The following is a 27,774-nucleotide window of genomic DNA, read 5'->3' on the forward strand; positions in this document are numbered from 1 at the left end:
TTTTTCGAGACAGGGTTTCTCTGTATAGCCCTGGCTGTCCTGGAACTCACTTTGTAGACCAGGCTGGCCTCAAACTCAGAAATCCTCCTGCCTCTGCCTCCCGAGTGCTAGAATTAAAGGTGTGCACTACCGGCTTAGCTTTCCTTTTCTTAATGGGAAAAAAAGATCAGTGCAAATAACTGAGCTTATTCAAAGGGCATTATTAGTATTGAATGAGACAATGGAGGGGAACTTGTCCTGAAATTACCATATGATACATATAACTATGTGCTCGATAAACAAGCAAATGCCTTTTAAACATATAAAAATGCATTCAGAACCACAAAAGCACAGCTTCAAGCCTATCCTAGTCCACATCACCCACTTTACCTTACTATGTGTTTATGACTTTTCTCTTGCACTTTTTTCTTCCTCCACCACCACCCCTTTAAAAAAAAAAAAAAAATCCCACTAAGTAACCCAGGCTGACCTAGAACTTGTGATCCTCCTGCCTCACCCATCTGAGAACCAAGATTACACAGTTTAACAGTACAGACAGAAGCTGAGCCAGCAACGTAGAAGCCCCTGCATCTTCTGAGGAAGAGAAGGGAGTGATTCTGACATAAAGGACTTCTTTCATCCTAGACTTCTGGGTTCTAGGTTCTTGCCAATCCTACTGCATCCCTTGACAGGACACTACAAGTTGCTTACTGTGAGTCAGGGATGGATGTAACAAGCTGGGCTTTGGCCTCAAGGGACTATTCCTTTCCGAGGTTAGCTGTGATGAGGTGAGCCAAGACAACCTTCAGAATAAAAGCAGTAAGTCTTACTCAGCTGTCAAGCAAACCACCTCCATCCCCATCCTCTTGCCTCCTCTTTTACCTGTCCTGTTCTCCTAGGTAGATGTGGCAAACACCTGACTCCTGGGACAACCACTGGAACCTCAAACAGAGGGAGAAGGAAAAGGTGTGGGAGGAGGCAGGTGCATCTGGGCCAGGGAGCCCTTGTCCAGGAGGCTCCTGCTGGCCAGGCAGCTAGCTACCTGACAAATATGCCTCCTCCCAGACATCTGGCTCCTGTCCCTCACATGTGCCACGTTCACATCCTGGAGGAAGGGACAGCAAGATGCCATTTGAGGAAGAAATAAACCCAATCCAGCATCTCAGGCGCTTTTAAAAATAGCAACCCCAGGATGGTGTTTCATCTCCTATTTTTATCAGGTTTATAAGGCTGGACCATGGCGTTGAACTGTGCTCAGGGATCTCAATAGCAGGAGACAGCTCTATTGTAGAGTGAAAAAGCTGCCAAGAGGCCAAAGCTAAAATGCACTCCCAGACCCTTTAGGTTGGAAGAAATCCCAAGCATGTAGCTCCTGCCTTTCTTTACAGCCAAAATCAATTAACCACAGTTTGTAGCTTTTTTCCTTAAAATCTAAGCTGGGTATAGTGGGACATAGCTATAATCCCAGTACAGAAGGCCAAGGCAGGAGGATCATCAGGAATACTGGGCCAATCTTATAGAGACCGTCTCAAAAAACACCCGGGCACGGTGGTAAAACACTAATACCATTGAGGATACTGCTGTCATGACCTAATCACTTCCCAAGGGCCGTGCGTTTATACTGTCCCCTGAGGTGTTAGAATATTAGCATAGAGGCTATAGCAAGTATCTAGTCCCCAATTCTTTCCTTTTAGATCCCTCTCATGGCAGAAAAATAGGTAAAATTTACTAAGTAATAGTACTATGCTTAAAAATGTTTCTTTTTTTTTTTTTTAAATTATGTGTTTAGATGTTTTGCCTGCGCGTATGTCTGTGTACCATGTAAGTGCCTGGGGCCTGTGTGTGGAAGTCAGAAGAGGGCATGGGATCCCCTGGAACTGGAGTTACAGATATTGTGAACTGCCATGTGGATGCTGGGAATCAAACCGAGGTCCTCTGGAAGGTCAGCCAGTACTCCTAACCACTGAGCCATCTCCCCAGCCCCTTACCAAATCCTCAGACCCCTCTGGAGTAAGCCTGGCTCTCATCCTTATTTCATGAACAGAATATAAGTTGCTCCAGTGTATACTTATTTATGGTGCAGCCTTATGCCAGAGCCATCAGACTACTTTGCCTCCCAAGGACAGACAGACTAGAGGGACAAACTGGAGGAACAGAACACTCATCACCCATTAGTGTCGGCGAGAGAGCCTAGTTGGTAGAGTACTTTAATCCAGGGAACTCATGTTCCTCAGGGACCTGTGGAATATGGTGCCACATATTTGTAATCCCAGCACTGGGGAGGCAAAGAGTTACTAGTGAGGGTAAATTATTAAGATCCTCCCTCTTCCTCCCTTACCCCCAGTTCTCTCTCGAGGAAGAACGCTGGACTGTAACTCAGTGGCAGAATACCTGCCGAGCAGGCACGCAGCTGTTGGGGTTCAATCCTTTGGGCTGTCAAAAGGAAAATCTAAAGTGTTATAGTATCATTGTGTTATAGTACTGGTATCGATTGATTGATAGATACAGATATAGATGTATTGGGCTAGAAAGATGGCTCGGCAATTAAGAACACTTACTGTCGAAGGACACTGTTGAGGACTGGGGTTCAATGCCTGACACTCACAGGGTGGCTCACAACTCTATGTAACTACAGTTCCGGGGGAGCTGATATCCCTATTGGCCTCCATCGTCACTGCACATACATGGTACACAGACATGCAGGAAAGACACCCATGTATAGTAAATACAAAAATTTAAAGGCTTTTTCTTGATATTGCCTAATAACGCAGAATAAGTGTTTACATTGCACATTATAAATAATCCAGAGGTGACAGCATAAAGGATTTGTATTGGTAATATTATACCCCCTGCAATATGTGAACATCCAGAGTTTGGTCCTGGGGCTGGTATGTCCTGTAATCAAAATCGCAGGCACACCAAGGTAAAGACTATTGAAGTGTTCTGGGTAAGGAACTATCATAAGAGAAATGTTTTCAAATATTTGTGTGTGGTTGTTTCTAATCTTAGAGCTCTTTATTCAACAGAGACATGCAAGATGAAGCTTGAATATATTCTTTCTCTCGGCTTTGTGCCGACAGTTTTGCTCCAAGGGGGCTTTGGAGTCCCCAGCGAAGCTAAGGAACCACCACAGCCATGTGTCCTTTTGCTTCTCATCTCCAGCCAGGCCCTAGAGGCTAAAAGCCACTTATGAGGTGTCCCTGGTTTATCTGGGAAGGGTGATATCTGCCACTGCCCCAGCATGCATGGGAGGATCTCATTGCCAGAGCAGGGCTGCCATTTGCACTCTGCTCGGGAAGCTCCATCCCAGGAGACAGGACACTGTGCTCTGGAGTGGACAGTAAGAGGAAACACTGAGGCAGAGTTACCTCTGCCCGGGTTGGAACTCAGACCCAGTTCCATGCCTGTGTTCTACACATTTAGTGTGCATAGTTCCACAGGCCCTAGGGCTGAAGTTTCAGCTTCCTGGAGCTGACATTCACCCTGTAATGAGGCACAGAGCATGTGCTTATCTGTAAAATAGAGAGTGAATGCTCCAAGATACAAATGTAAACAGTCCCAATGTTGATGTGCCTTAAAACTCTGTTAGCCAGCCAGAACCCAGGCTGAGAAGCTAGAATAAGATGTTCTTACCTTTGTGGTCCTCTCAGTCCAAAAGGAAAGGCAACAAGCCAACAGATAGAGCAAGAACGAAAGAGGCCAAGTATGTGAAGACTCAGGCAAGTCACGTAACAGAGTCTGTCAGTGAGGGTACCCCACAAAGACATAAAGAGGACTGTTAGGATCTTATCATCAGACTGCAGCCAGGCCACCGGGCAGAAACCTCCGTGAGATGAGACATTGGGGGCTCAGAGATGGGGATGGGGTACTGGGGTCTAGGGGGAAAGCTGTCGTCATCTTTGAAGGACAGTGAAGAGAACTGGGTGACTCTGAAGGGACCCTTGCCAGACCTTAGGCAGAGGCTGGTCCTTCCAAGTATAAGAAAACGTAAGCAGCAAGGCCTGGAAGGGACCTCTCTGTGATATCAGGTAAATAAGGTATATGTCACTATCCTAGAGAGGCATCTCCTTGCAGAATAAGCCAAAAGGAAGATAGGATTGGCTAATGAGAGAGGCAGAAGGTTAGACAGAACACAGGTCTATGCCTTAGGGAGGAGGAATAACTGGCCTTCCCAGGCTTAATTACTACCCTTGCAACTATGACCCCATGGCCTCGCTAACCTGTCCACATGAATAAGCAGACTGTCCTTTCCCTAAAGGTTGTACATCCAGCCATCACTCCACCCCACCCAAAGCCAGACACAGTGCGATTATAGCATATGTAACACAAAAGTCAGCCTGTGTGCGAGCCTGAACTCACAGGCAGCACAGTTGTCACAGGGAACAAGGAGCATGCGATATGGCAGAGGGGTTGAGTTCTGGAGAGGCCCCATCTGGCACCTCAGCAGTGTTGTCCCCCACCCACCATGCCTCCTGCCCCACCTCCCCAGGCTTCAGGGCACATTCAGTGCCATTTGCTTTTGAAGAAGAGGTCACTTTTCTACTCTGGTACCTGGAAAAGGAGCAAGTGAGACCTAGCAATCTGCCCTGCAAGCCGTATGCAGCTCTAAGAAAAGATCTGTCAGCCTTCTCTCCGCAAACCCTCAGCACTGGCACATAACCCTGCCCAGGAGAGCTTTTGCTTCCTGTTCAGGAAACCACTAGTTTTCGTGGCAGCCATGAACGGATCTGGCCGACACTTGTAACAGACACACCTGCTTTGGTTACCACCAGAATAACTGCAAGTCCGTGTGGTGGCTGGGTATGTACCTCAATGCTGGGGTGTTTGAACTGCAGAGAAGGCTGGGTTAGGGCAAGGGCAGCTTTATCATGCCTCGCTTGGACTTGCTGGAGGCTAGAGTGGTCTCAGGTTCTGACCTTCCACTCCAATCCTCTGCTTTCTTAAAAAACAGGGAATCTCTCAGGGGCACCAAGGTCCAAGTGCTCGCCACCATAGGCACTGTGAGCCTGGAGCAAATGACAGGATCAGGGCTCACACTGAGGGACATGCTTGCAAATCAAAGCTCTTAGTTCTCAGGCCAGGGGATGCAGGGTCACAGCCATCCGTCTTCCTCATGTTTTCCTCCTGGTCACTTCAGAGCCCAACATTCTGCATCTCAGAAGAGAGCTTCCAGAACAGGGCACAGTATCTTTAGCCTTCCCCTGCCCAACAGTAAACACTAGTTCTGCTCTGGCAGGAGGATACAATTGTCCTTTGTGCTGGAGAGTGATCTCATGGTGCTACGTGTGGCCCTGTTCTGGTGAAGAGTGGCAGACGTCACCCTTTCTTCAGTAGGCTCCAGCCCGCTCCGTGGCTGATCATCAGCCCTCGATACCCTGAAGTCTGTAGCCTTGAGATTCCGTGAAGCGAGAGGCTGATCAGATGGTCCCCAGTCCCTCCACTGCAACCAGATCATTTTGCCCCGATAGTGTTTTGAAATTTCTGGCTACCCCATATGAGTTTGTTTTGTCTTTCTGCCTAGATAGCAAATTCAAGGACAGGGTTCTGCTGACCAAATAACAGATGCAAAGGCAGGCTTGGGGGAAGGGGGTTTGCATCATCTGATTCTCAGGAAAATGTTACCAATTCCAGGCATCTATCCCCAGCCCCCTCAACAACCTTGACACACACCCAGGGTGTAACCTCATTACTGGGGAGCGAAGGAGGAAGTGGTAGCTGAAGCCTCTTCAGCCTATTTCCGGAAAGGTTTTGAATTTGGTTTTAAGAGTGGGAGTGACCGTGTCCAGAAGGAGGGTTGGCGAGAGAAGAACCTGGCAGTAGATTTGGAACGAGTGCAGGGAACAGGGCAGACTTGGGACAAGGGAATCAATAGGTTCAGAAAGCCTAAGGAGATGGAGGAAGTCCTCGAACCTTCCAGGAAGCTGCGACTCACCAGCTGTGACGACACTCTGAAACTTTTAACCTTTCCCAAGAGGTCCCTGCCAGCTCTGCCAACCCTTCTTCCCCCACACCCCCACCCTACCGGGCTAACTATCAGTCCTCACCAATCAGAAAGCTCTTTATTCTCGTGTGAGGAATAAACCAGTACAAAAAACCAAAACATCTTACACTTGACCTTTGCTGAAAGGCCAAGAAACTACAAAATACATTTTAGGAAAATCCCTTCGAGATAAAAACCCAGCCCACACTACCCCAGGCCCGATCCACTAGTTCCTCTCTTGCTGGGCCTTCTGCAGGAGCTGAAGCAGGGGGTCATCCGTCCTGAGGGCAAAAGTAAGAGTGCGCTGTTGATAGTGCTTGGGGTCACACTCCAGGTTCTCGATCACTTGAGCCAGCAGGTGTGCCCGCTCCACCCCTGAGCCCGGAGCCTCGAAGCCCAGAGCCGTGAAATGCACGTGCAGGTGATAGTAAGAGGGCAGGTAGTGTAGGTACACTCGCAGACGGTCTCCTGTCACCTGGTAGCGCTTCAGGATGGCTTCCTGGTAAGGAAAGACAGTGATAAGAAGGTCGTGTTGCCAAGGAGCCAGCACCCCAATCACCGACCTCCCTAACCCCATCACATCCTTGCTATAGCTGCCCTGGGATGGCTACAAAACAGACCAGCTCTCTGCGCCCTCCCTCCCCCCACCTTAGATCTTGGTCTTCTAAGATATTTGAAAATAGGGTGACACAGCCAAGCTGAGCCATTCCTCAATGGACATGAGCTTCAGTCACTCTAAGCCTCAAGAAACATGGGCTTCTTCCTTTGGGAGTCCCCGTCCCAGCTCCTAAGTTGGCCCAGAGTCCCAAGACTGCAGACCTGTAGCACCTGATCACCTGTGAAGTGGGCAGGAGGCTGTGTGGAGATGGCTGAGCTAGGAACTTGGTAAACGGAAAAGGTGCAGGGAAGGACTTGGGGAAGGGCTCTGAGACCTCCGCAGGGCTCCTTGCAGAAGAAGGAAGCACTCCAGTTGGTGCTGGTTCCCTTTCCCCATCCACCTTGCTCAGGCCTCTGTGGGCTCAGAATTTAGCCCCAAATCATACTCTGTCTTTGGTGCTACCAATGGAGAATCACAGCAGCAGGGTGAACTGGGGTCGTGGTGCTTGCTGGGATAAGCAGAGCTGATGGGGGGCAAGCCTGCCAAACCGTTGGGGCAGGTTCCTCCCTGAGAGAACACCACTCTGTGCCATTGGGGGGTGCCTACCTGAGAAACTAGTGGCTCCATAAAGGAAGAGGCTAGAAGGGCACCAAGTGGAAAAGGTGGTTAGGGCCCAGAGGGATGTGAGGCACTGTGGTAGGGGAGGAGTACTTCCTGGCTGAGCAACTTGTAACTGTTGGCCCCTGGCAGGACAGGTGTCTTTACATAGTCAAGAAAAAAGGCTGAGGCTCACCGTGTGCAGTGGTGGCTTCAAAAGGAATCCTAGCCAGATCCTGAGGCCTGAAAGTAAGCTGTTCAAGGGCCCTGAGACAAGATTCAAATAGCAGGCCAGGATCACAGACCAAAGCTGCTAGTCACTCTTCTCCCACTCTCTCTCCTGCCCCGATGGCTCCTTTCCCCATCTCATAATATCCCAGATAGAAAGTACCTCCAGAACATTAGGTGCTACAGAATTCGGCCAGCCTTCAGTCTAGGTGAGAAGGTATGTGTATATACACAAGTCACATGACCAATATCCAAGGAACTCATCTGGCACATGGTGGTTGTCATGAACAAGACAAATCTGGGATGGGAGGGACACAAGCCTATGGGGTAGAGGGATCTACAGAGGAAGGGTAGGTGTGAGTAGAGCCGGAGTGTTGGGCAGGACCGCCTATGAATTAACCTACGACTTGTAGTTGCGTTCATGACTGAACTCCGGCAGACTGAGAAGTGTAAGGAAGGAGGACCCAGGGGGACACACTGGAATGTGCTACAAGTCTAGGCTTCTGCATTGTGAAACAACTCACTTGTCCTTCCCGGAGAATGTTCCTCAGTAGTGGCAGATGCTCTGGAGTGAGATCTCGAAGTGATCTGATACCCCGACGGTGGCAGATGGCGATCAAATACAGGTCATCAAGCTGTGCAGAGCCCACGGGACAAACAAGACAATGCTAGTTTTAGCAAGGAAGCCACCAGCCAGGGCACTCCTACCCCCAAGGCCAATCCAGGAGGCCCTACAGCAGAACCAATGAGCAGGTACCCGAGGTAACCGCGTGCCCTGGATGACAAGGGGTAGCCGAAGAACAGGATTTCTGTGTACTCTTTGGAGCTAGGTACACACCTGTAATCCCAGCACTCAAGCAGAAGGACTGAGGGCTCAAAGTCACTCTGGGCTATACAGCAAGACCCTTTCAAAAGAGAAATTGAGAAAGGAACAAAAACTGTAAAACAAAAATTTCCATCTGGGAATGTTTACATATACCACGGAGTTGACAGGAAGAGGTGGGCAAGTTCAGAAAGCCAAGCACAAAAGTCTTTGTCCTGAAGAATTTACAACTTCACTTATGTGCATGTCATTTTCCTGTATGAAATAAATATTGCATAAAAGCATGGCAGCTTTTTGTTTCTTTGGCATGACAGAACCCAGGGTCTTCTGCATGCCTGTCACAATCTCTACTACTGAGCTACTTCCCCATGACACAGTGATCAGCACGCAGGAGGAAAGAGTCCAGCTAGCTAGGTGACCAGAAAGTCCTCCGAGAGAAAGCAGGGATCTGGATCTAGAGAGAACTATGAGAGTGAAGGTTCGGAGAGGGTGGCAGCTCAATGTGTGTGGCGTCAAAGGTGCGTGCAGGAGTGTGGGGGACACACAGAGGAAGCGTCCCGGGGGCCTGTCAGCTATTTTTCTCTTTTCCTATCTCAGTGGTTCACACAAGACCTTTCCTGCAGTTCTTCCTGTAAATGGAGCCTGGCTAAAAACCGGGAGGTCACAACAGAGCAAAGAACTAGTGTCAACAAGATCTTGTGCCAGAGAGCAAATGAAATGTCTCTCTTGCCCGGAAACCCCTCCCACACCCTCCCTGCTCCCCAAACCTTGGCCTTGCTTGGTTATCACACCCATGTGCCAGGCTTCAGAGCCAAACCCAGACACAATGTTGCAGCCCCTAGTCCTGAGTTCTGACCTGCTAGATCCCTCAAGGACATAATTTGGGGACCATGAATCGTCCAGCCAAATCCCCAAGAGCCCTAACGTAAGAACTGGGAATGAGAGCATCCCTATGATCTCTGGTGTCCAAGTATGTCATTCTTTTCGTGGTAGTCGTTCTTCCCGCCACTGTTACAGGAACCTAGGCTGTGCCCCGAAGCTGCTGTGTGAGCTGTGCCCACCATGCCTTTCTTTTATGACAAGTCCTACCTGGATTCTCCCTTCTCATCTTGTGCCCAGGTAATGTGCTTACTTAGTCCAAAGGGGAACCAGGAAATAGGAGGTATTGATTTTGAGCATATGTTTTGGCTGTAGGATGCATCACTATCACAGGACACTCAGAATAGTAAAAGCATTTGTTTTAACTGTCGGTGAACAAATCCCAAACACCACGCTAAATAGTATCTCCTGCTCCACTGGCATGGAATGAGGCGTGGAGCCTGCCGCTGTCAGCTCACAGGTTGGGTGAGAGAAGGAACCATTCTCTGATATTTGACAGGAGGAAAGGATTTCTGTAGGCTGCCAAAGATTCTCCTGGCACAGAGAACCGAGCTGAAACTCTAGACAAGTACAGGTGACTCTTGAGACCAGTACTCCGAGAGGTGGCATTATCAGTCACTCTGGGGAGACTTCTTATAAAGCAGGAGAAAAAAAAAATCAAGGTATGTTTTCGGGGGATGGCGGGAGTTGTTAGCTTTACTTTAACCCCTAGGGACTTAAAGGGAAGATTCCTGGCCTGAGAGGGCCAAAGAGCTTAAGCCGTGTGAACTAAAAATGTACTGTGTGTTCATGCATAAACGTTTGTATCCACAACATATAAGGATTCCTTCTGGAAGCGGAGATGAGGTAACCATAATGGTTTCTGAAGAAGGGGATCTGAGGAATGTGGAGAGAGGGAACCTACTCTTCCCACGCAGCCTTTGTATTAGGTCTATTTTAACTATGGGCACCACCAACAACAAAAAATCGAATCATGAAAGAACATATAGGCGATCTCTTGATAGAACTGAGGAAGTTGGGTACGGGGGCACACATCTCAGGAGGGCTGGGAATCACAGACTGAGGTTACCCCAGGCTACACTGCAAGATCCCGTGTCAACAAGACAAAGCAAGGAGTAGGGGGAGCATGACCTGGGAAGGCATAACCTCTAGCAACATTAGACACTTAGTACATACTTGTTGAATGGATGAAAGGAAGAACAAATGAACACACTCAGGGCCACCAGTGTGGGGATAATAAATACATCCTTCTAAGCTAGAGAGGCAGCTCGTGGCTAGAACTCTTGCCTAATATGCTTGGCACCTTACATTTGATCCTCGGCAGAAAGAGACCAGAGAAGAAAGGAAGAACAATGTTTCCAGGAGGGGTGGTGAGCGAGTGCCAGGGAGGCTCCTCAAAGCTGTAGTTTCTCCATCTCCTTGATCCTTCCCTTGACCGTCACCCCAGTACAAGAATCAGAAGCTCAGATATGACCTATCTTCCAGCTGGTGATGCTGACAGCTTCTAAAAGGAGCAGTGAAGTTCACTATTGTCACAAGTCAAGGAGCTGAGGTACTGAATAAAATAGGGCTCTCTGAGATTCCCTAGGCTGGAATCCGTCTGCAGTCACAAGCATTTCACTCTGTAAGAGTCTCTGGAGGCAGTCCTTCCTGTCCACACCTACTTCCCATGAGCAACTCGGCTTTAACCCAGAACTTCCAGGTTCGGGGCTGCCCGAGGGGACACAGGACTTTGCCTATAGCCATGGAGGCAAACATCACCCCGTGAAGCCTTCTGGCTAAGAGCAGAGTCAGGAGAGGCTTCAGGCTGACCCACAGAAGGGAAGCAAACGTGGCCGGATAACAGTACTCAGAGCTTTAAGGGAACGGGGCCCACAGAGGCAGGCTGGCAGCACGGCACCAGGCTGGAGCTTACGAGGCCCAAGTGCTCTAGCACCTGGTCTTTACCTGCTGCTGGTTCCACTTGAGGTCTGGGATGAGGACAAAGCCATCGGAAGGATCTGGGTTCTCAAAAACAATCCGGTCAGCTTCAGCCTTCTTGTCAAGAATGTTATATACCCACTGGAAGGAGAGAAAGAAAAGAGTTTACAAATCCACTTAACCCTGATTGGGACCTTCCAAGAAAAGAAAAATGGTCCAGCTATAAATGGCCACCAACTCGGGATGGACACTTGCTAGCTTTTTAAGGCTCTCCACTTCCACCGTAGCTGGCTCCTGGTTATCACTGTCATCATACAGGCCTTTGAGCTCACACATGGCTAGTCTCTTTAGGCTTCTCATGCTCAACACAGACATATACACACCCTGCTTGCCCCTGCACTAACCTCTTCACTGTCTAACAAGGCAGGAGAGACAAGGACCTTTGAGGAGGACGAGGGCACAGCAGCTTCTTCCTGCAATGGCAGACAGCCACAGTGCAGTGAAGCCTCTGGTTCTACAGGCCAGCGAGTATGAGAGAACTGTGGAGTTGGTATGCTATGTAGCAGCAGGCCTTGTCAACAGGCCCCACAAGTCAAAGCAACACAGAGAGCCACACGGGCATGGGAGGTCTCAATAACACTCTCCCAGGACCTCCAGCTGTCTTACTCCCTCCTGACTAGCAGCTGGCAGTCTTTGGAGGACCCTTCCCCAGTCCTGAACAGACACCAAGGATGTCACTGTACAGGTACACCTGGGGGGGGGGCCTCTGTGAGGAAGCCAGACCTCAAGGAGGTCAGGCTGAGGGGCTCCCGAGCTCACAGCGCGCAGGAGCCCAGGTACCTCTGGGTTTTCTCTGTTTCCCCAGCTGTGAGAGCCGATCTGCACCCAGGAGTGCACCACACCCAAAAGACAAAGCCGCTGGCGAACGGGATGGAATGAGCAGCTGGGGCCACCGCATTATCCCTTCTTTCTTCGAGTCAGAAGGGTTTCCAGGCTCATGACCGGAGGAAGGAAGGTGCTACAACCCTCTTCCCCCTCTAAGAAGTGCTGGCATAGGCAGTGTCCCCAAAGGCCTAGAGCAGGGGCCTGGCCCGGAGGCAGGGTGAAGAGGACATCAGCTAAGAAAGCGTTGGCTTCTGGGGTCCCCGCAATTACTCAAGGAGACACTTCAGTCCAGAGAGCTTGCCCACCTCGCAACTACTTTGCAGGACAGACCAAGGAGTCAAGGGGCCTCCCTAGGACTGGAGAGAACACTTACCCGTGCAGGGTACTGCACATAGCAGGGCGCTCCCTCCCCACCCCCAAAGGGTGAGGCACAAGCCAGACCCAAACACCTGTTTTCATATATTTCCTTTTATTAATGCTATTTCCTTTCTTAAGTGGGGAAGAAAAGTGCAGTGACTAATTTCTGCCTCAGGCAGAAAACAGCAGTAAATGACCTTGCGGGTGTGATTTTTTTTTTTTTCAAGAGGAAAAAGGGGAGGTCTGTGTCAGAACGGGCTGGGGTGCAGTGGTATGTTTCGATGAGGCATTAAGGTAGCCTTTGATTGGTGGACTTCAGGACTTTGATACATGGACCTTGGTGGTCATCCTTAGGTGAAGGGTGTGTCCAAATAAAAGGATAGACTTTGGTGGCTAGCTTTAGGGATGTAATCTATGGCTTACAATGGAGAGAGGGTAAGGTCTGCCACTGCCAAGTTTTCCATGCCCCAACCTGCTAGAGCCCTTCACCTTGGAGATGGGTTCTTCACAAAGTACCCGTGGCTGAGTCACACACAAGCTAGTGGACTAAGATTCTTCCAGAAGCATTTCCCCTGCCACCAGAGACACCTTTGGGCATGCATGTGTTTGTCAGTAGAGGAAAGAGCCAGCAAAGCTGACTGGAGCCTCCCTGAAACAGAGGAAAGAGACTGACCCCCTTGGGCCATGGAACGTCCTGGAGCACCACACACCCAGCCTCCGGGACTATCCCTTACACACAGTCCCACTGGAGAGCAACACACACAGTCACAAAGTGTGAATGAGCTCTGGAGCATGACAGCACCTCCTCAGCTCCGCCCCCGACTTGTTTCCATCGTGGGCAAGCCACTGAACCCTCTCTCCCAAAAGTCTCCTAAGATCTGTGCATGAGGCTGGTGGGGAAGGTTTTAACCGGGACGTGCACTTAAAAGGGCCGTCCCAGAGCCTGCTTGGTGGAGGCTCCCAAGGAACAGCAACAGGGCAGAGACAACAATGGGACAGCTTAATGGAGGAGGCAAAGTGAGAAAGGGGTTGGTTGGAGGCATGTGTGAGGGCAACATGAGCTGCCCCCCATGTGTATGGCTCTGTGGGACAGTTTGCTGATGAGGAAGGAGCAGGTGTGAGGAGGGTCAGGCAAGCCCATCTAATTCCAAGCCTAGGAGCCTGGGCCCAGCACATCCTGCCTCCAGGGGAGAGCCAGGCCAGGGGGCAGGAACCTGCATCCACAGGAAGTCCCATGGCCAACAGCCCAGAGAAGACAGGCTGGGAAAGAAGGGAGCGAAATTCACACATATTACACAGGGTCAGGGAGTGGGGAGGACTGCCCCCGAAAGCCAGTGCTAGTGGGCATTGCTTTCTAGAATCCATGGAGCTACAGTGTGACACTAGCAACAACCTGTAAGTCCTCTTTCCTCCCTGGATCTCCCAAGGGACACCTGGCCCCTTTCCACTCTCCCTCCATTCTTAGCTCTACACACACACACACACACACACACACACACACACACACACAGACACTGGCCATGCTTTCCTGCCTGTCAATGCCGTCCAGGTATGCACAGCATACTTCTTCCCCATTCCTGTGCGCTATCTGTATATGCTAATGCAACTCCACTTGGAATCCTTTTCTGTGCTAGCAACAGCGGTGGGCACATGATAACTGGGATGCCTCCCAGTTCTCACACACCTAACACGGAGGAGCTATGAGTCACAATTTCTAGGCAAGGAAACCTCTGCTCAGGGGCTAAGGAAAATGCCCCACTGCTCCTGGCCAGAGGAATGAGACTCCAAACACTATGGGATGTGGAAGCTGGATGTGCCGGCTCGCAGATGGGCATTTATAGCCAGATGATCTTGAAGGCTTCAGGTCCAGATACACTGCCACCAATTTGTGTCTTTTACTGGATGTTTCACTAGGAAGTTATAAGTACTTCAAATTTCAGGAACCAGACAGAGTAACTTTCTAAGAACCCGGATGCTGGAACCAGATGGCATGGTTTTCTGTCTTGTGAAGATCTGAGGTAATGTATGTAAAAATGCCTACAACAGTTCCTGGCACCTAGGATGTGCACAATAAACCCCAAACTGAGCATGCTGTCTTGCACACAAGCTTCCCTCCCATTGCGGTCAACATCCTGCCCTCATTAATGAAGGTTCCACTGTGTACTCTTCACTCCAGGAGGACCCAGGGTCACCCCACAGTCCTTCCTCTCTGTAACACCATTATGAGCCCTGAAACCCAGCTGGGGCCTCCTCCTGAGTGGCACCTTGTCCTTCCCTGCTTTGGATCCATGCTGGTTTCTAGTCCTGCTCCATTTGCACTTATTAAATTCGATCACACTATCCACATCCTTAGAAACATCACAGATATTTAGAGTTGGAAAAACAGCGCAGGAGATAAAGCACCAGCCACATAAGCAGAAGGGCCAACCAGTGTTCAGATCCCTAGGATCCGCATCAAAAAAGTGGCTGGTAGTAATCTATCTCAGCGCTCAGGAGACTGAGGTCAGGAATCCCCAACGCAAGCTGGCTAGCTACCCTAGCTGAATCTACATGCTCTCAATTCAGTAAATAAACATCCAACAGTAACCTCTGGCCTCCACAAGTACATGAGGCATATGCCACCTGTATTGGCACACAGGTGCACCTACATAGATTCAAACGTGTATACAGATGTGCACACACACCACACACCTATACACATGGCAGGGGAAAAAGAATAAATAGCATAGATGTATTAAATGTACAAGTGGGGCTGTCAAGACGGCTTATAGACAAGGGCACTTACTGCCAAGCTTGATGACCTGAGTTTGATCCCCAAAGCACACAAGCAATCCTCTGACCGACACCTGTGCACTATGGGGCGTGCATGTGGGCACACACAGATACATAACAAAATAAAACACAAGAAAATAAAATGTCAAAACTTAAGAAAATAGAAAGCATAAGCCCCAGTTTTAGTCCTTGAAGGGCCAGACAGTAGATACAAAACAGTCTTGTGCTGCTATTTTTAAGACTGTCTCCCAGTGCCTGTGAACTCTCAGTCTCCCGAATACAATCCACAGACTTCCTCCGGGCCACTCAGGGCCGTCCCCACCGAGCCCTGTGTTACCGGTGCCTAGTCCCATCAAGACAACTTCCATCTATCCCCTGGGACTCAGGAGAAGGACCCCACCTCTGTGACCCCAAGTCTGCACTGGTCCCTCTCACTGCATCACCACTATGCTCACACAGACCACCAGTGGGCGTGTGTCATTATCACAACTGTCTACCTGCATGGCCCTCTTCCCTGACAGTCTGTGGGCATTTGCAAGAGCTTGTCAGCTGGAGCCCCCTTAAAGCCCTGCACGGCAGGTACTCAGTCCTACAGAGACAGCGACCAGGTACTCGGGAAGCTTGTGTCAATCAGATCTGAAAGAAAGGAGTTCTGCCGAACTACTTTTGTTTACAAGAAGAACTGGGTAACGGCGCACAGTAAGGTAGTTACATGACTCATGTCAAACAGATGAGGGCCTCTCTTCTCGAACCCCAGATATGTACAAACAGCCCCTCTGAACACATGTTCTAGAAGGTCCCTCTAGGATCCTCCACAGAAGTTAGCTACGAACGTAGAGACACTTCCTTTCCACTCAGAAGATGATTTTGTTCTAAGAAAAGGGCTGAGGATGTACAGATTCTGGTAGAATGAGGCCCCACATTTAATCCCTAATACCACATACACTTAGTATGGACATATATATCTGTGACCTTAGCATTTGAGGGAAGGGGCAGGAGGGGCAGAAAGATCTTAAGTTCAAGGTTCAAGGTCATCTTCTGCTGCATAGTGTAAGTATGAGGCCGACCTGAGCCACCTGAGACTTTGTGTGGTTGTTATAGTTTTAAGTGTCAACTTGACACAACAACAACAACAAAAAAATCACCTAGGCAGAGAAGAGTGATGATAAGGGCTCGCCTAGAGCAGGTTGTGGGCATGCCTGTATGGCAGCTGTTTCTCAACCGCCTTGGAGGTTGAATGACCCTCTCACGGGGGTCGCATATCGGCTATTTACAAGTCACCGCAGTAGCAAAATTACTGTCACGAAGGAGCAGCCAAGTAAGGTTATGGCGGGGGGGGGGGGGGGATGTCACCTCAACATGAGGGAGCTTTAAAGAACCACAGCATGAGGAAGGTTGAGAACCACTGCTGTAGGGAACTGTCTTAAGTGATTTCACTGATGTGGGAAGTCTGGGCCCGAATGGGGGTGGGGCCGCTCCCTGGGTTGGGGCCCTGGCTGAGCAGTCAGCATGCAGATATTCATCCTCCTCACTCTTACCTGTGGATGTGATGTGCCCAGTTGTCTTGGCTCCCGACACTGTGACTTCCCCAAAATGATGAGCTGTGGGGAACTGTGAAGCTGGAATTGTGAACTAAAATAGCCCCACCCCAGGTCGCTTTATATCAGGATATTTTAATCACAGCAACGGAAAGGAAACTAGGACACCTTGCCTTGAGTTTTACAAAAGAGAGGAGAAAATAAAAGACCCTGAGCCGAGGGAATCTGTGGGCAAACAGTGCTGGGGGCCGGGGGGGGGGGGGCGCACTGGCTGGACTGCCCTGTCTCAGCACATGGCCTCCTGAGTGGAACAACGTCTCCACCTCCTCACTTCTCTCCTTACAACTGAGAGAACAGCACCCTCCCACTTCTGAACTCAAGAGGAATGGCTGTGAGTGTCCCACCTAGGAATACTCTCTACCATGTACCCCTGAGTCCGGAAGGAGCATAAAAAGGGCCCAAAGAGAATGCCCGTGAGCGACAGTGAGGAGCCATTGAAGCCAGTGAGTGGGCAAGGAAGTAACTCATCAATATGCATCAATCATATTTAACTGTGAGTAGCCACATGGGGCTAATTCCAGGCACAGGCTCTGGTTGGCACTGGGCCTAAACTCGAAGAACTGCCAGGATATCTGAGCTAAGCATCCTGTATCTGGCTCAGCCACATCACTCTGTCACCTTTTATACACAGGTCTATACTAAACACACACTGGGGACGACAGAATAAAGCCTGCTGTGGAACGAACACAAGGGGGACTGAGTGACAGGAAGTGTTCGCTCCAAGACTTGGCTCCTGCAGGGTGGATTGCTACAGGAAAGACTAGGGGGGGATAAGAGGCTGGATCAAGGTCATCTAACCCAAGAGAAGGCTTTTACCCACTCACAGATCTTTAGTGAGGACACAGTCAGAGGCTGTCCAGGGCTACTACAGAGCAGATAAAATTTCTCCAGTGAGATGGACTTTGACTTCTCAGAGAACATCAGTAGCAAGCCCCAGTACCTCATAAAGGGCGAAAGATCACAAAGCCTGCACTGACTGTCCTGAATCAAATGGCAGCCAGCCCACAGGAGGCGGCTCTGCCCCACAGAGTCCGTCCACACTCCTCCTTGCAGCCTCACAGTCACACAGACTGCCCAGGCCCTCGGGTACTTGTGTACTATTTCCGGGATGACCCCAGCAGGCGTTTTTGAAAAGACAAACAGGCTTCAGAATCGACAGTGTATGAGACTTGGCAGTCAGTCACCTGGATGCTGAGGCTCTGGGATTCCAGGTAGGGGAAGGTGATGGTCCTGTAGTCATCTCCAGTCTCTCGGATCAGGCGGAGGTCCTGACGCATGTACTTTTGCAGGTGTTTCTCTGTGGCAGGGTACACCACGGTTGTTTTTATATCTACAACAACACAGCACAGTCTGATTAGAAAGTAAGACCATTAAACTCATGAGGTAAGCAACATTCCTGGCCAAAAAAAAAAAAAAAAAATGCTTTTACTCTTGGTTCTCTGGCGCCTCATGAAATTAACTACATGTTCCAGGCACAGTGAGTGACCAAAGGTTTCTCACTTCTTATATGCAAATGTCTAGGTATGTGGCTTTCTGGATGCAAAGCAGGCAGTATAGCTTGAATCCTAGTGGCTCCCTTAAGTAGCTTAGTGGCTCAGTGTGGATTCTGGAGCCAGGCTATCTGGGCTTAAGGCCTGCTCTTCACTCACTCGGAGTAGGACTGTGGCTCCCAGTTGGGAATTTGGTCCAGTTAACTTCTGTGTTAGCATCTACCAAGTGAAGACAGCAACAGTTCTTGTTATATACTGAAAGATGGAGTGAGTCAGTTACCTGAGAAGCTCTTAGAAAAATGTCTGCTGCTTATAGAACACTTCAGAGGGGCTGGATGGGATGCTTCTGGGATAGCTCGGGGTAAAGGCACATGATAACCTGAATTTAAACCCACAGGGTAGATGGAGAAAACCAACTCTTGCAAGCTGGTCTCTGACCTCTACATACACTGTGGTAACACAATTAAATAAGTACACAACGTGTTAGATGTTGAATCCAGGTTTCTCGGGTGGCACCATCAATGACTGACTTGGGTGGCTCTATGGTGCAGTGTACTGTATCGTGTCTAATTCTGCCGTAGACTAGCCTCAGCTTGGATGTTAGTATCCCCTTCCTCTGTAACAATCAAATGTCTGTAGAGATTTCCAAACCGTCCTTTGGAGTGTTAAGTGTTTCAATTATAAAGACTGGGATTTTTAAGCTTGTAAAATATTTTATGTTGCAGTGTTATGAATCTGTGACCTTGAGGACAAACAAGAAAGGAGAGGCTATAGCTTAACAGTGGTGTGTGTGTCAAGTTGACAATAAGTCAAGTGTGCTTGATAATTTTCTAGCCTCAATTGAGAGAATGCCTCCATAAGATCCAGCTATAGAGCATTTTCTTAATTAGTGATTGATGGGGGAGGGTCAAAGTGATGCCACCCCCTTGGCTGGTGGTCCTGGGTTCTCTAAGAAAGCAGGCTGAGCAAACCACAGGGCACAAGCCAGCAAGAAGAACCCCTTCCTGGCCTTTGCATCAGCTCCTGCCTTCAAGTTCCTGCCCTATTTGAGTTCCTGTCCCGACTTCCTCCCATGATGAACATTGCTGTGGAAGTTTAAGACAAATAATGCTTTTCCTCCCCAGCTTGTTTTTGGTGATGGGTGTTTCAACAAAGCAACAGCAATCCTAACTAGGGCAGAGTCTATTTGTGTGTCTGTCTGTTTAATTGATACACACTTTCACTTTGTAGCCTAGGGCTGGCCTAGATCATGCTGGAGTTGAACTTGTGGAGATCCTGCCTTTGTCTCCCAAGTGCTGGAATTATAGCCAAGAATATCAGTTTTAATAATCAAGAAATCCTGAGCCCAGTGTGAGGGCACACACTCTTAATCGAAGCAGGCAAGATCTCTTGTGAGTTTGAGGCCAGCCTAGTGTACAGAGTGAGCTCCAGGGCAAGCCAGGACTGTTACACAGAGAAACCTTGTCTGGAGGGGTCGGGGAGAAATTCTGTAATTTTCCCGAACAGACTACATTCAAATGTTCTGGTCTAGCACCACCTGGCTATGGTTAGGTCCTTTCCACTACTGTCGATAACATGTGGCACAGCTGGTGCCTGAACAAAGATTACTGGGGAAGGGAAGGATGGTAACCTGGTGTTGCAAAAATCAGCTGGATGTTTCCAAAGCGCCCCACACGCTTTCTCTTGTGGGACTCAGGTATGATCATCCAGGGAATAGCATTCCCTCCTTACATCAGCACCCAGCTGCGAACCAGCAGCCTGCACTTTCAGACTGGTTCTGAGGATGCAGATGGTTCTACTGTACTTTTGTGAATAGGAGAGTGGTGGGAACTCAGGGCTCATCCAGTGTGATGCTGAAGACACAGCAGAGGCAAGACTGGAACAAAGGCCAATTTAGCTTGAAGTTGGTGGTCTTTCAAGATGGCGACCCAGTTCTTCTAAAGCTCAGTTGACATATGCAGGTGACACACCAAGCACACATCCCATTCCATCGCCTCTGAGACAGGGTGGCATGGTGGGGAGACTGGAATTTGGGATCAGAGTAGCCAAATAGTTCACCTTTTCTGCTGAGTGACCCTGAGCATATGGCCTCTTAGAGGCTCAGACTCTTCAACTGTTAAAAATGGTAAACTCAAAATCTGCCTCTCAGCTGTTGTTAGCATTAAATAAAGCATGTCGTCTGGATCACCAGAGGAATTAGTCTAATTTTCTGGACCTGACCCTGGAAATAAGGCACAAGATCGTCACAACCTTCTGGAAAGAAACTCTTGCTTTTCACTCTTCACGACTCTCTAATAATCTATGGTCAGACACCAGGCACATAAATCTCAAGAGCCAAGAGACTTTGTAAAAGAGACTGAAGGGCACCCTGGACCTTTCAGGGGCCTTGAGGAAAATGCCATGACATCTGTACTGCAAGGTTGAGGATAAGAATAGAAGTTTGGGCCGAGTAGCCTGGGTACAACCCCGGAGTCTGCATCCACTGGCTGTGTGATCAAGGGCAAGCGGCCAACCCTCTCTGTTGCTTAATTTCTCTCACCTATATAACTGACAGTGATAACGGCACTGTGCTGGCAGTGTTGGTGTGAGAACTACACCAGCCAGCGGGTGGGAGACATTCAGGAACTTTCTCATACACACAGAAGCACAGCACTGACAGCAGTGTCTGTGTCTCATTGTTTCTGTGGTGCTGTCAGCTGCCTGAACTGGAGAGAGAGAGAGAGAGAGAGAGAGAGAGAGAGAGAGAGAGAGAGAGAGAGAGAGAGAGAGAGAGAGAGATGGGCCTTGGCAAGGGAACTCTCTCAGAGTTGGGGAGAGATATCCTGGAACAAAGACGAGGTTGACACTGGCAAACAGCCTGATTCAGCTGGCAGAGGACACTCAGCCCAGGGCAGATAGCCTGAGGCTCCTGGTGGTTCCAGAGAGTGAGCCCTAGTCTGCCCAGGCTTGTCAAGGATCTGACCCAGCCACCCAGGGTGCAAGGAGACAGGAATCTCACCAAGCCAGCCCTCACCTGTCCTCCACCCACCTCAGCATGGAGAAAGGCTTTGGCCTTCCTTCCCCAGAAGCTACTGGAACCCCACAAGGGTTTTTGGAGCCCGGCATGCTAGTGTGAGGTTGCAGCCCAGTTAGTTCATTCACCCCCTTTCCTGCTGCCTCTGCTGTACCCACTACTGGGCCACCTCCCGCTGAGCTGACAAGTGCCTCTCTCTCTAGGCATGGTTGCAGTTCCCACTGCCAGCCAGATCCCCACAGTCAGGATTCTTGAAGCTTCTTTGCCTCCCTTGGGTTTCAGGCCCGCTTGGCAGCCTGGTCAGCTTCTATGGCCCTCCTTTGTCTATGCTCCCCCTACCACTGACTTACCACACAGTTCTCCTGTCCACCTTCTTCCCATGAGAACAGAAAGTTCAAGAACACATTTCACTTATTTATTTTTACTATTCACCCCTGGCACCTCACATGGTAGACACTCAGTAATTACTGCACAAATGAATGCGTGAATTTGGCTTTTTTTTTTTTTTTTTTTGAATTTTAAACCTTGAAAGAACATTTGTGTCCCAAATGGAATAAGATCTCTTTGATTTAAAAATAAATAAATAAATAAATGCTTCTTTCGCAATGCTGCTTTCAACTGCCAGGCTCCAATCCACCTCCAGAGTCTCACCTGCCGCTGAACTTCAGGAATGTGGTCAAGAGCTGAAGACCAATAAACACACAAGCATCTGTTAAAAAATATGCTGGGGAACAGGAGACACCTGTGCAAGCTCAGTCTCTCTCACCGGTCATTCGACAGTTACACAGGACCAACACCCTCTCAACCTCACTGCTAATGCAGACTCCAAATCAATCACAAGGAAAGCCCAGCATACCAAGCGCCCAAAGCATTCCCATCGTGAGTGGCTTTATTACTCTGCCAAAGAGGTCAGCTTTAAGGGTCTAATGGTGCATGCCTGCAGTCCATCATTTGGAAGGCTGAGCCCAGGGTTTTGAGGCCAGTGTAAGCAATATAAGGAGACCCTATCTCAATAAGCAAGCCAAAACCCAAATGTTAAAGCTAGAAAAGAGAAAGAAAGGCTGAGGAACTGCTCCAGAGGAGAGTAAATGGATGTAACTTGGGGGGGGGGGGGCTTGCAGTGGATCCTATGTGGGACAAGAGTCCTGCTTTACATGGGACACGGAAATAGGCACAGTCAATAATGAACTGCCTGTAACTCCAGCTTCAGTGAGACCCTTCTGGCCTCTGCAGGCACCTGCACCCACATTTGCATACACACACACATTCTCTCCCCCCCCCCCTTAAAAATAATAAAAAATAAAAATTTCAAATGTGAGATTTTCTAAAATTAAGTTTGTCCATTTTCATACTTGTATCCACGGCAGCACTGTATCTAAATGGAGGGGGAAGGGAGACAGAAATCTTCGATTGTCTCCATTGTTTTCCTTAGAATGCATTTGCTATTGTTGTCCTTTCACTGTTTCAAAGTAAGAGCTTAACAAAACAGAAGTGTAGCTATCCTTCAGAACCCTGGCTTGAGTTACTAACATGAATTCATAACTAGACCCCAGGTTAAGCCAGTAAATGCAGTAACTCATTTGCTTCTCACAAGCCAAGTGGCTGGGTATTGTGATGATCCCATTTTACACAAGAAACAGATACAAAAGACTGAGCAGTCCTGAGGCTCCTGCCACCATAGTGGCAGCCTTGTCTAGCCACTAGGCAAAACAGCTTGGAGGCCTCTCTGGCAAATGCCACCAAGCGAGTTGGCTTGAGGGAGCACCTGCTCTGCTTGGCATGATCAATGCCCCGCAGCAAACCTTCCACCCCAAACCTTTCCTGTTTGTGTATCTTGAGAAGCAACAAGGAATTCCCCAACCACACCCTCCTGCTGGCATCCTTTAAAAGACCACACCAGGACAACCTTAATTTCCCCCAAAACCACCCCCTTGAATGTTCACAGTATAATAAACAATTCCATGGTACTCCTCACAAAGACGCCTGCCTGACAGTTCTTAAATTTTGTATATTTTGAACTCAAGCTGAATTTACAGAAGCTGAATGAGTCAGGTGGTACTTCTTTGCAATCTCTCACTCCTCCCTGCCCCACCCCGGCCTCTAGCCTCATAGAGCCACCACTGGAACCCCTTGCTACTTTTTTGGCTTTTCTCATTCTTACTTGACTTTTGAGGTTTGCTGTCACTGCACTGGCCACTCTTTCTGGAAGATAAGATTTATCGCCAACTGGTCCTCTACCATGTGCATATATGCACATGCACATACATGTCTGGCAACACGCTTTTCAGAGGCCCCTTCCCTTAGCAACATCTCGGGTTTGATAAACTGATATACAATGCTACCGTTGTTTTTCCTTCTTAGAACAATTTCTAATGTTCAAAATTAGTAATTACTTTTTTTTTCCCCCTGAGACAGGGTTTTTCTGTGTAGCCCTGGCTGTCCAGGAACTCACTCTGTAGACCAGGCTGGCCTTGAACTCAGAGATCTGCCTGCCTCTGCCTCCCAAGTGCTGAGATTAAAGGCTTGCGCCACCACTGCCAGCTAGTACTTACTTTTTTACATCATTAATTTTCTGTTAAGATTATCTTATCAAGAGTTTGGTCAAGAGTCAATGGTGAATAAACACACAAACATCTGTTAAAAATATGCCTGGGAACAGGAGACCTGCCCTCCAGCACACAGCACAGGCAGGCCACAAGGCACATACTTGCCTCCATATCAGCAGTGATGGAGAATGCCACCCAGGATCCAGCCTCGTGGCCAACCTGCAGCAGCAACTACCACCATGTGCGAGTATGTGGTGGTTAGGAGGGAGAGAAAGAGAAGTTGAACAGCTTGAGCATTAAAGGTGGAACTGGAGACTCAGGGGTAGAGAGGAGTAGCCTGTTGTGAATGGCCAGCCCCACCACCTGGGACCATGCTGGGTCTGTGGTTGGGGCAGCCACCAGAGAGCATGTGGATGTCCAGAGGCTGTGCAGAACTGTCCCAGCTCCTCAATAGCTGCAGTGCTCAGGAGAGCAGGCCCTGCACCTTGACCAGACAGCACAGTGGAGCTGGCTGTGGTGACAGGGGTGTGAGTGAGTCAACCCAGAGAGCATGTGTGAGAAAGCTGACCCCATCACTTGTCTCCTGTGGGTGGCATAGGAACAGAGGTGATGCCCCACCCCTCACTACTTCTCGAAGACAAGACGGGAAAGCTGCCTACAAGGTCATGAGCTGGGGAGAGCTAGCCCTGCCCTTTACCAGAAGCAGTACTCAGGAGAGCTGACCCTGAACCTCACCTGGGCAGCACAGTAGGCCTGGCCCTGGTCAAAGGGGTGCAGGTGAGCTAGCACCAAGGGTGAGAGCGAGCTGGCCCCACCACCTGCAGCAATCTGAAAAGCTGGCCCCAGGGTCATGAGATCAAGTGAGCTGACCCCACCACTTGTCTGCTGTGAGGTGGCTTGGGTGCAGGGGTGATACCCTCCCCTTGCTCCCTCACTACCTTCTGGCGGTCAGGAGAGCTGGCTTTGGGGACATGAGAGCTGGAGAGCTAGCCCTGTAGCAACTTAGAAGAGTGGGCCCATGCACCTTGCCTACACAGCACATTGTAGATGGATGGAGAAGACACAGGTTAGCCAGCCGTAAGGATTTGAGAGTGGGAGAGCTGGCCCAGCCTTCCAAGACTGCAGCATTTGGGGAAGTGGAGCTGGCTCTGGAGGTATGGGTGCAGTGAGCTGGCCCTGAGGGCAGGAGAGCAGGAAAACTGACCTTGACTCTTGCTGATGGTGCCACTGGGTGGTCTGACCAGAGCAGTGCTGGAGAACTCACCCTGGTGGTACGAAAAAAGAAAACTAAGAAGGCTGACCAGCTCAGCTATCTCACACAGGCCCAGATTCAGGGCTCTGAGATGGTCCACACCCAAATCTAAATCATCTACAATAGGTTGGGACATGTAAAAGGGACAGTATGGCTGACCAAAATGTGTGGGATACGGAAAACAACAGGATAACTGAGAGGAGTCCCAATGAGGATCCAATATTGACGGTGTCACAAATGCTCGAGATCTTGAACCAGACTCCCTGCAATGAACGTTTTGCAAGTGTAGAGGGATGTACTGGGGGACACACTGTGACACACTACAGCTTCCACCATGAGATGTTTCCTATGCTTTGGTTTTTGTTTGTTTGTGTGTTATTGGGGGGGGGGGTGCTTGTTAAGGGTGAATGGATATGAAGGGATGGCAGGATGAACAGGATTGGGATGCATGATGTGAAACTCAACAAGAATAAAAAGCCAACAACAACAAAAAAATACATTATATACATGTGTAAGAATGTCCTAGAGAAGCCCAATATTTTGTCTAATTAACATAAATTAATATAACTTTTGTTGTTGTTGTTTTTGGAAACAGTATTTCACTGTATAGCTCTAGATGGTCTGGAACCCACTTTGTAGACCAGGCTAGCCTTGAACTCAGAGAGCCACCTCCCTCTAGTTAGCATTAAAGGTATGCACTAGCATGCCAGGTCCAAAACAAATTTTAGCACCAAAATTTACATCACAGATATGCTGTATCTACCATTAAAATTATTCCTGTTTTGAAAAATACATGGAGCCAGAGGCATATATACCATTAAAATAAGAATAAATTACTATTATTATTATGAGAAAAGAATCTTGCTATGAAGCCCTGACCAGGTTGGCCTCAATCTCCAAGTGATTTTCTTGCATCTTTCCTCCAAGTGTTGGGATTACAGGCATGTGGTACCACATCTGCTAGTTATTCTTGTTATTGTTCTGCTATATTGGAGAAATACTGGAGAATGAACCCAGACTCTTATGCATGCCAAACAAGAATTCTATCACCTCTAACCCAACTCATTGTTTTTAAAGCTGACTTCTATTAGTCAACGAAAGAAGACATTATATTTTGAACAGCTTCCCAAATAAAAGGATTAAAATACCTCCTGTTACTATTGTTAACAGTACAGAATCATCAAATTTGTAAACTGGGACATCTTACGTTATGCTGGTAACAGCATACAATGACAGGGACTGCCTGCAGTAGGCTGGGATGGAGACATCTCAGAAGCCCACAGCAGCTCCTTGTAGAAAATGATGGCATCTAGGACCCTGAGAAGCAGGAGACACATCCCTCCAGGGGACCCACCATCGGGGACCCCACCAGAGGCCAGGATGAAGACATCTCAGTAACCCACAGCAGCTCTTTGTAAAAAACAGTTGTTCCCATTTCTCCTAACCTTAGCCCTGGACAACAGCTGTATAGATTTCATTTGTGAGCAACTGCTTTTCAGTTGGCCTTGGTGTGCATAATTATTCTATTATATCTGACTTTCTTATTTCTTTCTCCTTCTGCTCTGGTGAATTCTGTGAAACTAGATGTTCCTTGATGTAATGATTCTTTTTTTTTTTTCCAAGACAGGGTTTCTCTATGTAACGCTGGCTGTCCTAGAACTCATTCTGTAGGCCAGGCTGGCCTCAAACTCATAAATCCCCCTACCTCTGCTGCCCAAGTGCTGGGATTAAAGGTGTAAGCCACCACTGCCTGGCTGATGTAATGATTCTTTTTTTTTTTTTTTTTAGATTTATTTATTACTATATCCAAGTACACTGTAGATGTCTTCAGACGCACCATGAGAGGGCATCAGATCTCACCACGAATGGCTGTGAGACACCATGTGGTTGCTGGAATCTGAACTCAGGACCTTTGGAAGAGCAGTCGGTGCTCTTTAACCACTGAGCCATCTCTCCAGCCCTGATGCAATGATTCTTAAACAATTAAAAATTGAGGCATGGGGCACAGCACAGCACAGTCCTAATGGCCCAGGTACATGCTGTGTGTTCTCATCTTGGAAACAATGGAATAACTGTATAATGGTAGTTCCAGATTAATGCTTGACTTGCAAAGAAAGTTTGAAGAAATTATTAGAAAATGAAATAGAGCCAACAATGGGACCCCAAGAGAAAAAAAAAAAAAACCTACTGATGTTATGAAATGAGTTTTGCATAACATTTGAGAGTGGTTCCTGGATAAGCAAGTATAGAATATGTAAAATCTTATATTAGTAAAACTAAGTCCAAACTCTTAGAAGAGTCACTGTGCAATGTGCAGAAGCAGAAAGCTAGCAGAACTATTGAGTTAAGGGTTAACTCGATTCTTTCTGGCCACTGCTTTGCCCATGTCATTTATCATTAGAGCGTCACAAGAAAATGCAAGTAGCTGACCTCAGAGCTCTGATCTCTGAAGTACAATAGGTTAAAGTTTAAATAATGATAAGTTTACAATTATTATTATTTTGGTTATAGGCCTGGGAATAGGGAAGCTTGAAGCTTTGGGGAACAATTGCAATTCTTGATTCTTTGTGGGACATGGTTATTCTTTTGAATTTGATTTGGCAATGATTATACAATGTCTTTTACCTGCTTTTGGAGTATCAATAAAAGACTGGGGCAAGAAAAAGGCAAGTGAGCATGAGAAGAGCATGTGAATAGTGAGTGAAGAGAACGTGAATAGTGAGTGAGGAGAGAATGTGAGAGTGAGTGAGGAGAATGTGAGAGTGAGTGAGGAATGTGCAGAGTGAGTGAGGAGAGAATGTGCAGAGTGAGAAGAGAATGTGAGAGTGAGGAGAGAATGTGAGAGTGAGTGAGGAGA

The 27,774-nt window shown here is 48.5% G+C and overlaps 1 protein-coding gene and 1 long non-coding RNA gene across 2 annotated transcripts in view; one reads left to right on the plus strand and one right to left on the minus strand.

Moving 5' to 3' along the window:
* Positions 1–8,489, plus strand: part of LOC110327899 — a 9,122-nt gene extending 633 nt beyond the window's left edge. The window contains exon 2 of the long non-coding RNA XR_002380850.2: positions 7,822–8,489. This is a non-coding gene — a long non-coding RNA (uncharacterized LOC110327899). The remainder of the gene's footprint in view (positions 1–7,821) is intronic.
* Dcps (decapping enzyme, scavenger) overlaps positions 6,020–27,774 on the minus strand; it is a 48,703-nt gene continuing 26,948 nt past the window's right edge. The window contains exons 3-6 of the mRNA XM_021207167.2: positions 17,801–17,946; positions 11,032–11,145; positions 7,907–8,017; positions 6,020–6,458 (exon numbers count right to left, since the gene is read on the minus strand). Coding sequence (XP_021062826.1) covers positions 6,186–6,458; positions 7,907–8,017; positions 11,032–11,145; positions 17,801–17,946 — 644 coding nt within the window. The 3' untranslated portion in view covers positions 6,020–6,185. The remainder of the gene's footprint in view (positions 6,459–7,906; positions 8,018–11,031; positions 11,146–17,800; positions 17,947–27,774) is intronic.

This window comes from Mus pahari, chromosome 10, assembly GCF_900095145.1.
Source record: "Mus pahari chromosome 10, PAHARI_EIJ_v1.1, whole genome shotgun sequence".
Lineage (NCBI taxonomy): Eukaryota > Metazoa > Chordata > Mammalia > Rodentia > Muridae > Mus > Mus pahari.